At 40.7% G+C, this 13,047-nt stretch overlaps 1 protein-coding gene across 2 annotated transcripts; it reads right to left on the bottom strand.

Annotated features, from left to right (window-relative positions):
• Window positions 1–5,571: 5,571 nt before the first annotated feature.
• Window positions 5,572–12,806, bottom strand: tcf19l (transcription factor 19 (SC1), like). Of its 2 annotated transcripts, none has more exons than XM_011619803.2 (6): window positions 12,561–12,806; window positions 8,837–9,603; window positions 8,436–8,605; window positions 7,731–8,121; window positions 6,940–7,429; window positions 5,572–6,417 (listed from the first exon to the last, which is right to left on the bottom strand). In XM_011619803.2, the coding sequence occupies exons 2-6, from the start codon at window positions 9,099–9,101 to the stop codon at window positions 6,090–6,092; spliced, it is 1,644 nt and encodes a 547-aa protein (XP_011618105.1). In that variant the 5' UTR covers window positions 9,102–9,603; window positions 12,561–12,806; the 3' UTR covers window positions 5,572–6,089. The 2 variants fall into 2 exon arrangements, with proteins under 2 accessions (XP_011618105.1, XP_011618104.1); XM_011619802.2 differs by having other exon boundaries at window positions 12,664–12,806.
• Between the last annotated feature and the right edge of the window lie 241 nt (window positions 12,807–13,047).

Raw genomic sequence — 13,047 nt, 5'->3', positions numbered from 1 at the left:
CAGTGAGCGGCTGCTCCACCCTCGCTGTGTGAAGGAGAGGTATCACAGATCTTTCCTGCCGGCTGCTGTCAGACTGCACAACAAACATAAGCGGGCATTATGTTTGTAACACTGAATATTATATATTCTGACATGTATATTGTATACACCCTCTGTACCAGCGGTCACCAACCTTTTTAAAGCTGAAGGCCACCTTAAGATTCCCAAAGGGCTTGAGGGCTACCAGCTCAAAACATATGTATAAACAAATCAAGAAATCAAAAGCATACAATATTCACACAAAAAACCAATAATCATAACTTTAGGACAAGTACTTGTAAATAAATGTATTTATGTTTCATTGTCAAAGTGACATTTATTTTTTGCAAATGAACATGTCACAATTTCATTCAACAAAAAACAGAACTCAAATTGTTTTTCCCAATACATGAGATTGAGCGGTATAATCAATGATGTATTAGCTAGCAAAAGCAGGAATAATTGTCATGCGCAGCCTTGCCTAAGGGCTCACCTGGATTCGAACCGATAAACTTCTGCACCAAAGTCAGTGGCATAAAACACTGACCTATCCATCCTCTTATAGCGTGAATAATGTGAATACATATGTGTGAAACCCTAACCCTTTCAACAGACTTTACATAAGACGCAGCATTTTTTTAAGGGCTATTTTTAGAACAAGTCCAGCAGGCGACTGAGAAGGAGCCAACGGGCCACCGGGTGCCCGCGGGCATAGGGTTGTTGACACCTGCTCTGTACTATGTACAGGTATACAAGGGCTGATTATCCATTTATCTTGGATTATTGTATATATACATCCTTTTTTTCTTTGTATATTTTCTATTATCTCAATTATTTTTTTATTTTTTTTCTGCATGCTTTTGCTGCTGTTGCGCTGTAAATTTCCTCGTGTGGGTCAAATATGAATACCAGATTGTTTTGTGCTCCATGCCTGGCTTTTGCTTTTTCCACTGTTTCCCCTGATCAGTGCTTGCTGTTCCCGACCTTCCTTTCACCCTTGTCCTTGTGGTTACCTTGTTTTCGTCGTGATCTACGTGCTCCTCCCCTGGGTTTATTAGCCCAATTTACAGATTTCAGATTCTCGAACTCTTATTTTCCCGTGGATTAATGTCATTCAGATTTACTAACTGCCGTGTGTTTGTCGGTACATCCTTACAAAAACTGCTTTAACTTTAATGAAGGTTCCTGTTAATAGCAGACTGTGCATTTCACAGCTTGGCCTTCAGTGATGTCCTAACTAAATAAATACACTTATAATAACATCAATATGACATCACAGCTTGAAAATCAATGTATAATCAAACTTCCACATTATATCGCCTCAATAGGAGCATAAGTAATATTCAATAAATAATTAGGAAAAAAGAAATTAAGATCACCTATACTATCAAAACTTGAAAAGAAAATACAGTTTTAAGAGATTAGGCAACAAAGTTGTAATAAGTCGACCAAAAGTATGCTCTGTGAGCAATGAACAAGTTTTTCCAATAAAACACACCGAGACACGAAGAAAATAACTACCGTATTTTTACGACCATAAGGCGCACTGTATTAAAAGGCGCAGTCTCAGTTATGGGTGCTATTTCTGTATTTAAAACATACACAAGGCGCTCCGTATTATTAGGCGCATGCTGAAACATACAGTAAAAAATGACAACGGAAGTAAAACAGTGAGTTTCGACACATTTATTGAACAAAATATTCATTCTTCTGCCACAAAACCATCAAAGTTTTCATCTTTTGTATCTGAATTAAACAGCTGCACTATTTCAATGTCCAACATCCTGAATTCCTCTTCTTAATCATCTTAATCGGACTCACCAACCGGTTCCGGTTTAGCTTTGAGTTTGTGAAAGCTCTTACAATACATGAAGACGGTATCATAGCCCATGCGTCTACAATCCACCCGCATATGGTGGAATAACTTGCCCGCCGCTGCCTCATAGTCTTTGTGAAGGAGTGTTCGCCTTCCATCATCCAGCGCTCTGTCCGTTTCCGTGGCAGCCAAGATCCATGGTGAACGACGACTTCTCGTGCCCCGTTGTGCGTATCGCCACCGTGCTGGTCCCTTTTTCTCCACTTTGTAGGTCAAAGGGATGTTAAAAGTCAGAGGGATCTCATCCATGTTGGTGATGCGGCTGGGCGCGGTTATCTTGTCGTGGCAGTAGGTGCGGAAGATGGCCACCCTCTCCTGGTTAGGGTTAGGGAAGATGGCCACCCTCTCCTGGTAATCCGCTGGCAGCTGCTGCGCAACAGTTGTCCTTGCGCGTATGGAGAGATGCCGCCGCCTCATAAAGCGAAAACACTATGATTGCTCGATTGCCATTTTCAGCCGCATATTCGACGGCCTGCAGTTTAAAGTAAGCCTCATTCATACGCATCTCGCTTGACCGGCGCCATTTTAGGGGATCCTTACACGTAGGTGTGCCGCTAATCGATTGGCGGAGCGTTTACCGTACTGCACCCACCAAAGGCGCACAGATTTTGGAACTCCAATATTATAAGTCGCACCATCTATTTTTGAGAAAATCTCAGTGTTTCAGCTGCGCCTTATAGTCGTGAAAATACAGTATTCATTGAAAAAAAAGTAATTTGTTTTTCAAAATATGCAACAGCAAAACAGTCAAACGTGGCATTGCTGTGAATGAAGTTGAAGATAAAAACCTTTTTTTTTTTCAAAGAAAACTTCAATGGCTTAGCTGTGCATTTTATCTGTGTGTTTTAGTTCTTTTCTAAGGGCATGGAGGGCAATGCTGATAGCCATGTCAACACAATGAAAATCGTGTTCTTTAATTGACACAGATGTGGTAGGATCCAAAAGTAACCCAGCAATTCAGGAACAGTTAATAAGGAACTTTATTGGTTGACTTTCGGACAGCAGCATAATAGTTAACCACGGAAGCAACTCCGGGTATAAGGCAGAAAACACAACAGCCGCAGGAGGACATAGGTCCAAACACAAAGCAAAACGTTTAGTTGGGGAGGGAAGGTTGCTGTGGTTACCAGGGTTAAGACAAAGAAGAACAGTCCAAGGTAGGCAGCATCAAATCCCTGCATGCCTGAAACATGTATGCCTGGGTTGAGTAAGACCAACAGGTGAGAATTGTACAGGCTAATCAGGTGGGTGTGGAGGAGAGGTGGCAGAGTGGGTGGAATTTTCTACCACAGAAAGAGAGCACAAGAGCAGGCAGTGACTTTAATTCTGAGGATGATCACTCAACAGAAGCAGTGAAAACAAAGGTTATCAATAGTCAGAAAACAGTGAGAGCTGTGGGTAGCTGAGGGATCTTCTGGTTTAGCTCATTTATTTTGCAAAGTTACCCCTTTGTGGTTCTCAGAGGGCTTATCTAATCACAGGACACGTCACTTTCTGCATAACACCCTCTAGTCTAGCTGGCCTTGGTGTCGCATACCTGATTGGCTATTGCAACTGTTCACTTACGGTACTGTCATTTAGAAGGCCTCAGGCAGATTTCATAGAACTTGACAACACAAACTAGAAATATGATTGGATAGATACTATCATAACAGACAGCATTGGAAGAAGTGAAACCATGTGGACATAATATGACATGAAGAGAACAGACCATGGAGAATAATTTCATTTACATATTTATGAACAGAAAACCTTTTCTGTGTATGTTTAGGCCAGCAGAGAAGGCCTAAGCTTTTTTAAAAAGAACCACTCATGTACTTTGACTCAAATGATCTAATTGTCTACTTCAGCTGAGAAAGAACTGATGAATGTCGAATAAGAGAGCTCATGTGTTTGGGCCTCTCGACAGCATTTTGATTGTATGACTGTATGATAAAGTTGTCACATTGATTTGATATTGCACTGTTAGCCACATATGAAGGCAGTACCTAGGTAGTTTTGAGGAAGCCTTTTTTTCCTAATATAGTTGGTTCTAGATTTGTTCTGCATTCCTTCTGTACTGTCTGCCTGCCCAGCATCCAGATGTTGCATTTTTACCTGTGATAATGAATGTGATCTCTGGAATCATTATTACTCTTTTGTTCACTTTTATCTACACAATCTCATTCTCATGCTAATGCATAATCATTGACATGGTGTGGGTCATGGATATTTATGTCAACATTGTTTTTGCATGGGACTTTCTTATTGTTCCATCCTTTATGCCAAGAAGAGAACTCAGAGGATATCATGATAAGCACATTTGTCTGGGCGAACCTGTAATTAATATAGAAACAATGCCACAATGTGGATAACCTGGACTATTAGCAAGAGCCATGAGAAAGATGATAGCATAGCTATTTGTTGAGTGCTCTTGCTGTTTATGGGACACAGACATGCTTCTACAACAAAAATAATGTCAAATAAGATGATTTACATTGAAGAATTTCTATAATGCAAAGCTAGTGAGCATCAGCTCACCAACATGAATAAAGACAGAATCCAGCTCTTCGGAATTCCTTTCTATGGTCATGAATTCAAAGTGAACCTTATTGGTCACAATTAAAAGTGCTATGTTTGGAGGAAAGTCAACACATATCACCAAATGAGCCTTCTGCCAACACTGAAGTATGGTGATTTCCCCCCCTATTGACCATTTTTTACATGTCAGACTATTTGATACATACCTGTCTGGAGACTGATTCAATATTCTTAACATTTATTTGGATTGTTTGCCCCATATTTATGCTTCTGTCATTGGAAATATAATGTGTGGGCCGAATTTAAAGAAACAGCCATACTTTAAATGTCTACAGTTACCATGCTAATGGATAGAACAATAGATGGATGGTTTCTTTTCAAAATGCAAATACTTGACCAGAAATTCAGTATTTTTAAATGTGTCTGACATCTTATTTTAGCAAATCAACATGGAGATATTTAAACCGGATGTGACTCTAGGAAAGAACAACTCAAGCATCATAAAAAGGTGGAGATATACATCGAAATATACATTACTATTGGTAAACAGTACAGCAATGAAGAACAATAAAGATAGATGTACAACTTAAAATGTACATCTTAAATGTATATGGTAAAAGATGTATAATCTATTTATTGGTCTGATCATTACAACTTAAAACATAATATGAAAAGCAAATAAAAAGTGTAAAAAATAAAAATAAAAAAAGCCAGATAATTTCCCAAAATAATTTAAAGAAGAATTTGGTCCAAGTTCAACAGAAAAGATTTTTTAACTAGACTACTTGAGCCACTTAACTCCATTCACTTTTCCGTCATTCACATTTCAAGACTTGGCAACACTTACTAGATTATCAGTAATTAAAAAACAAACTTTAAATTATACAAGTACACAGGCTCTTAATATCTTGTAGCTTCTGAAGGTCATGATTTTCAACTTTAAGCATGTCCATCACCAGAAAATCAGACATAGGGTCAGTTTTTCAATTCAATTTCCCTACGGGGATGAATAAAGTAAATCTTGAATCTTGTTTTGAGAAGCTTTACACATTCTTACAGTGTGTTGGTAACCATTATAGAAACTAAATGCATTGAAAAAATAGGAAGTGAAAGTTAATGGCTGATCCTGGCACATCAAAATAGGTTAAATAACAGGAAAAGGTGCTTAAAGATGCTTTTATTTATATTCTTGCAGCACCTGAGTAAATTTTGAATACACGTGCTGGGCAGCGAAGGACAAATAAATTGACACCCCCCCCACCCCCCACCCTCCCAAAAAAAAGACAACCATCCAAAACCTAGATTTGTGCAGCTGGTCTCATCAGATCTCCCTGGTAATGAGGAACCCAGCAAATATGTCTGCGTACATTTTACAAGTGTCCTGTGAACAGTCAGTGACAGGCCACACCAACCTGGCAATGCTTTATCATTATTAAACATTTAGTGCCAGATACATGAAGGTCATGAGAAAGTCCTTTTTGACAACATCAGTGTCTGGGCAGACACTGGAGATTACATGTTGTTAGTCCTGGTCAATAAAAGCTGTTGCAGGAAGAGATTTAACTATATGGTCAAAAGTCAAAGTCAAATTTGAGGCAAAAATAGAAAAGTCCTGAAGGAAATTAACACATCCAAAACTAATCTGAAGTGGAACTTTCCCCCCCCCCCCCCTAAATCAGTGAAACCCACAGTGAAAGTCAGCGTTTGGGTCCCTCAGCAGCTTTTTCCGGTCAATGTGCAGACAGTCTATGTGGTACCAAGCGTCACACACGTCACACTGGATCCACTGCACTGTGTCTTGCTGGGGCAGCATACATTGGGGTGCCGCACACGGTTCAACTGCTCCTGCCACCTCATCATCTTCGTCATCATCATCGGATGAGGAGGAGGAGGAGGAGCTGGATGAAGAGGAGGCAGATGAGGTAGAGGATGATGATGAGGATGGAGAGGGGAGGGAAGGTCGCTGGGGAATAGGGTGTTTCCTGGGTCGTCCTCTCCGCTTACTGGAAGGGAAAGGAAAACAAATAAAACTGAATGTGAGATTATCATCTACGACATCGAACTATATCACTTGTTGCAAAAATGCCAAAAAACTTTACACATGTTCTTGAACCTGCATGCAGTGCAGTTAAACACAGGTCTCTGACTGACCACCAGATTTTAAGTCTGAAAATAACTTTTTTTAAATGCTAGGATGGTATTCCATATTTTTGCCTCAAGTATAGGAGGATCAGCACATTTGTACAATGTTTGCAAAGGTTGACGACGCAACAAACAAAACAACTAAAGTTATGTTCAGGGTACGCTTCTCTCATTAAGTAGATTACTGAGTAAAAATACAGCTGAAGAACAGACAGAAAACCTAGACCTGAGGCTTTTTAAACTCAATTTCTAAAGATGATTTTTTACAACATGATGTTGATACAAGACAAAAATCAGACAGGGCTGTCGTGTTGAAGGACATCCCAGCTTTTGTCCCTTCAATCAGAAACATTCAGATGAAAGTGTCAAATTCCTTTGCTTACCTGGTTATATGCTGGAATCTGTTAAACTGGACCCTGCCTCTTTCCTCTGTGCAGACCCTCACTGAAGGTGAGGCTAGGTTGTAATTCTCCCCTCCTACCACCAAAGGGGAAAATGCTGGAGAACTGTGAGCTCTTCGCCTTCCTCTTGGTGCCATCGAATGGCCACGAACAGCTTTCTGTTGGCGGAAAGTAGAGATGCTGCTGTGTGTCATCACCTGCACCCGGTGCACCGTCTGCACATCCCGTTTGTGAACCGGAGCGCTGGAAGTTGTAGCATGGAGCAGATGTGGGTTGAGTCTGCTATTGGTCATAGCCCCATGAAAGCTGCCGATGGTCCTTATACCAACTGGGAAGGGTTTCTCATTCAGTGACCGCCTGCCAGCATGCCCCTGAGGAGCTGGAGAGCCAAATCCTTCAGAGTCTGATTTGTAGAGCCGCCGTCTCTTCCTCCCCCTTACTCGCTGTCCATCCTCTACAACTCCTAGTGTAGCTGAAAGACATAATGGGATTACTTGTTTTTTCCTTAAAATAGATTGCAATAATGTAAGCTAGACATTATTTTTACAGCCAGAATTAAACTGAAGTTGCTTATAAAATATAGCTGTATTCATTCTTAAACTTTCAAAATAAATGTGTTTCTATTTCATAAAAAATGTGTGAAAGTGCAGTTGTTGATATTGCTGCAGTCATCTTGCAATTTCTGTGCAAATTCTAAATCCAAAAGAATTGGCGATAAACTGTCCTTTTAAAAAAATTAGAGTAATTTAAGGAAAGCTTTTTCCAGGCCTCACCTCGCTGAATATGTGGCTCATCTGAGCTGTCATCTTCGAGGAGCACTGTGTGAGCAGACTTCCTCCTGCTCCTGGACACTGACTGATGGCACTTTGCTGATTGTGCTGATGAGGCAGAAAGGAACGGCGCAGGCTTGGACGAAGGAAGCTGAGAGAAACCCTCAGCCAGCGGAGGTGAAGATGATAAGCCAGGATCTGAGACAGACCCCTCGTGGCTGTGGCTCCTCTTGAAGGTCCAGCTGCTACCTTTCATCTTACTCAGGCTGCCAATGGAATTAAGGATGATGGTGGCCCGGTTGATGGACAGCTTCGACAGGTCCAAATTAGAGGCCATTTTTCGATCTGGATTGGTTCTGATGCGGTTTTGTAGATCTGAGGAAAATGTGCCCACCTTGGAAACAACATGCATATAATGTTTTTGAAAAAGCAGACCAAATACCGCTTTAATCCAGTGGGGGTACTGAAGACATATTCTAAAAAACATTAAACGTTATGCTGTTGGATGATTAAAAAGTAATTAACAGATTGTAAAATATCTCCTGTATGCAATATTTTATTATACATTTTGTGTAGTGCCTACTGATAAAAACTATATCAAGTATCACAGACTTTATTTTTATTTTCATACTTCAGAGTTAATAGCTTCATCTGTATAGTGTGTAGTGAAAACATGGTATATTGTGTGAAAAAAAAAAAAAAGGTTACCTTTGGAATTGTGATTGCATCAAAGTCTAGTGGGCGAACTCTAACTTTTTGAAAAAGGAAGTAGAATTCTGAGCTTCCTGGAGCAGACTGGCTCCCAAAGGTCAGTGTGTCACCATCTGAGAGCTCCCACTGGATGCCAGACTGTAGGCGAACCTCATTGACCCAGGTGCCTGGAAGCACAGGAGCAAAAAAGAGAAATTTAATGTTATTGCAGAATCTTCATATTTGGACCTTTATGTAACTGATACATGATAATTGAAGATGTCTTGGTTTTACTGCTAGGTAACAGCAAAGGGAACTTCAATTGGAGTGATCCTACATGGATCGGTGTAACCCACAGCCAAATGGTGTTACATTTGATCTCCATTTTTAAATCTGAATAATGTACACTTTTGTCATACCGTGACTGCTCAGGTCCCTGATGTGAACCCTCCAGCCTTCTTCCAGCTGATCAGCAAAATTTGTCTCCTTCTCTGCATGCAGCTCGGCATGGATCCGGGACACTGACGTTGAGTTGAGTGTGACGTCACAAAGCTCTCCTGCCCGACCCAAGCGGAACACAGAGTGGCTCAACGCAGGCCTGAACGTATAGAGGTCCTGCACCGAGTCACTGACAGAAGAGCCAATCCGAAGTAGCTGAAAACATGGCTGCACACTAGCCAGCATGGCGCAAAGATCCAATTGTCCAACTGTCTTTCAACCCAGCCCACCTTCCTTTATAGCAAATTGTTAACCATACTGAGGTCACAACTTTATTCCAGTAACCACAACTGAATCAAAGCCTGAAAACATCTCAATACGAACCAAAAATTAGATAAACTATTGAAGCTAAAATTCTAATGAAGCTTCCAATAAGGGCATTTCAGCATGACAGGCTGTCAAGTAGTCAAATGACTGAATAAAAATTAGGAGGATTTGCTGGAGTAATGAAGAGTGGAAATGAGCTTCTGTACAGTCACTCCTGAGTATAACAGGACTAGGAATTCAAATAAGCCTGTAAACTATTACAACAGTCAAAAACCCTGACAGGTGAGCCTTCACAGTTCTGGAGTTTTGATGTTTTCAGAGATTAGCTCAGCATGGGTAGGGGACAGTATGTGTATAATTTTGATCCCAAAATCCTGACATTTGATGGCAACCGCAGCTTTATAATAGGAATCCTAGAACCCTGTAACAAGAGAGAAACAAGAAATTCAATTTAAAAAGTTGTCTTTGTGATTGCTGTATCTGCCACTCAATATGAAGGAAACACACACACACACACACACACACACACACACACACACACACACACACACACACACACCACACACACACACACACACACACACACACACACACACACACACACACACACCCCTGCTGTTCTGCATAGGCCTAAACCCCCTTAGCCAGATCATCACCAAGAGTGGCTATGGTTACCAGTTCCGAAACCGTCAGCCACCTCCTCTACATGGATGACATCAAGCTGTATGCCAAGAACGAGCGTGACATCGACTCCCTGATTCACCTCACTAGGATCTACAGCAAAGACATCGGGATCTCATTTGGGCTAGACAAATGTGGGCGGATGATATCTAGTTACAAAAACCTGGGGATCCCGCAAGCAAATGGTAACCATGAGGAGGCAGCTAGAAGGTCAGCCACAACCAAATACCTGCAGAGTTTAAGACAGGTCGTGAAAAGTCAGCTGAAAAGTCAGCTGAATGGTAAGCATAAGATCCAGGCCATAAACACCTACGCCCTGCCAGTAATCAGATACCCTGGCCACTGGAAGAGATACAAGCCACTGACATCAAGACAAGGAAGCTCCTCACCATGCACAGAGGGTTTCACCCTAAGTCCAGTGTCCTGAGGCTGTACACAAAGCGAAAGGAAGGGGGCCAAGGACTAGTAAGTGTCCAAACTACTGTCCAGGAGGAAACAACAAGCCTCCAAGAATACATCAAGAAGATGGCCCCCACTGACTTACTGCTGAGTGAATGCCTCAGGCAACAAAAGCCCACCAAGGAGGAGGAACCTGAGGGGCTATCATGGAAGGACAAGCCCCTGCATGGAATGTACAACCGACAAATTGAGGAAGTGGCTGATATCGAGAAAACATACAGTGGCTGACAAAAACAGTGGCTGACAAAGGCCGGACTGAAAGACAGCACCGAGGCACCAGAGCAATAGAGACCAGGGTCTACCATACCAGAAAAGACCGCCGGTGGATGTGCAGACTGTGTGGAGATGCCCCTGAGACAGTCCAGCACATCACAGCAGGGTGCAAGATGCTAGCAGGCAAGGCATACATGGAGTGGCATAACCAGGTGGCTGGCATAATGTACAGGAACATCTGCACTAAGTATGGACTGGAGGTCCCAGGGTCCAGGTGGGAGACACCCCCGTAAGTGGTTGAGAACAAGCAGGCCAAGATCCTGTGGGACTTCCAGATCCAGACTGACAAGATGGTGGTGGCCAACCAGCCTGACATAGTGGTGGTGGATAAACACCGAAAGACAGTGGTGGTGATAGATGTAGCAATCCCGAGTGATAGCAACATCAGGAAGAAGGAACACGAGAAGCTGGAGAAGTACCATGGGCTGAAGGAGGAGATAGAGAGAATGTGGGGCATGAAGGCAACAGTGGTCCCAGTGGTGATCGGGACACTAGGGGCAGTAACACCCAACCTGAGTACATGGCTCCAACAGATACCAGGAACCACATCAGAGATCTCTGTCCAGAAGAGCGCAGTCCTAGAAATAGCTAAGATCCTGCGCAGAACCCTCAGACTCCCAGACCTCTGGTAGAGGACCTGAGTCTGAGGGAAGGAGGCACCGCCCAGGTGGGCGAGGAAGAGATTTTTTTTTAAATTTTTTTTTTTTTTTTTTTACACATATACATCTATACATACATACATACACACACACACACACACACACACACACACACACACATACATACATATATAGATACATACATACATACACACACACATACATACATATACACATATATACATATACATATATATATACATACACATATACATACATATACATATATATATACATACACATATACATACATATATATATACATATACATACACATATACATACATATACATACACACATACATATATACATACACATATACATATATATATATATATATACATATATATATATATATATATATATACACACATATATATATATATACATATATATATATATACATATATATATATATACATATATACATACATATATATATATGTATACATATATATATACATATATATATATATACATATATATATATACATATATATATACATATATATATATATATACATATATATATATATACATATATATATACATATATATATACATATATACATATACATATATATATATATATATATATATATATATATATATATATACATACATACATACATACATACATACATACACACACACACACACACACAGGCATATTATATATAAAATATCAGAAATATACAAAATTGAGGAGTTGCATTAATCATTAAAAAAAATTTTTAGAAGATACAAACGTGGAAAAAGATCATTTTAAGTCCTACCGTATATCTACTTTATAGACGTAAATATTAATGCTTCTTCCTCAAATGAAAAACATCATCTTACGCTTTTGACTCGAATGTAACTTTTACGATATATTTAGGTACATTTGATATTCGTCTATTATCACGTAATATGTATAGGAGTGACTTTATGTTTTACCCTTGTGACATGACGTCGTTCATTCTTCTCAATCAGATGCTATCTGTTTTTAGAAGTCTTATTTTATGTGAAGTAGTTGTACTTGAATCAATTACCAGCTGTGTAGCTGGTAAACCACCTGACGCTTTCTTAGTGCAGAGAAGACACACAAAGTAGGAAACAATGCAAGACAACCCCCCCCTTCCCCGTAGTAATCGCTTTCTGGAAAAACAACTGTACACAGCCCGCTAAAGTCATCTTATTTAATGTGCCTAATGTGGGTTATTATAAAGTCGAAGATTGTCGTCCTTTTTGGATTGTCAGCCAAAAATGCGAAGCTAGCTGGCGTCAGTTTACGTATGACCAATCCAAATCTGACAGGAAACCTACCGCGACAACAGAACTCCACCGAGACAAATTCAACGCTCCGTACTCAGCTACACACAAGTTCCGCCCTGGTTAATACATATTTTCAACTTTTGTAGGTGTTTACCGCCGTTGTTAGTCAGATTGTCTCATTCTTTCATCTCGGGAGGAAGTCCTTTGAAATTTGGCGCGCCGTTCCCGGACCTTCTGTACGCGACAGTACACGTCACTTCCTTTTCCTCCCCGATTGGCGGTCGATATTGGCGCTTTCCGTGGGAGCGGGACGGGACTGCGCGAGGGCACACTCAAAGCGGAAGTGATATGGTGCGACGGCGCGCGAAATTTTAAAGCATACTGACACGGTATCATCACGGAGTTGCAGCAGATTTATCGGCTGTAAATCTATGTTGCGAATCTCCCCTTCCACCACATTTGTGCCGTCATTTTTTGATCGGCACACACTGTATTTCACAGTAATCTACTCCAGACAAATATCTATCTATGCAAATAA

The sequence above is a fragment of the Takifugu rubripes genome, chromosome 12 (assembly GCF_901000725.2).
Source record: "Takifugu rubripes chromosome 12, fTakRub1.2, whole genome shotgun sequence".
NCBI classification, from domain to species: domain Eukaryota; kingdom Metazoa; phylum Chordata; class Actinopteri; order Tetraodontiformes; family Tetraodontidae; genus Takifugu; species Takifugu rubripes.
This window is presented reverse-complemented; position numbering and strand designations above follow the sequence as displayed.

Bases quoted from the DNA above. Each gene is read 5' to 3' on its own strand.
- tcf19l (XM_011619803.2), bottom strand. From the start codon at position 9,101: ATGCTGGCTAGTGTGCAGCCATGTTTTCAGCTACTTCGGATTGGCTCT. The intron at 8,122-8,435 runs GTAACCTTTTTT...GTTGTTTCCAAG, and splicing joins ATGCAATCACAATTCCAAAG to GTGGGCACATTTTCCTCAGA. The intron at 7,430-7,730 runs GTGAGGCCTGGA...TATGTCTTTCAG, and splicing joins TGAGCCACATATTCAGCGAG to CTACACTAGGAGTTGTAGAG.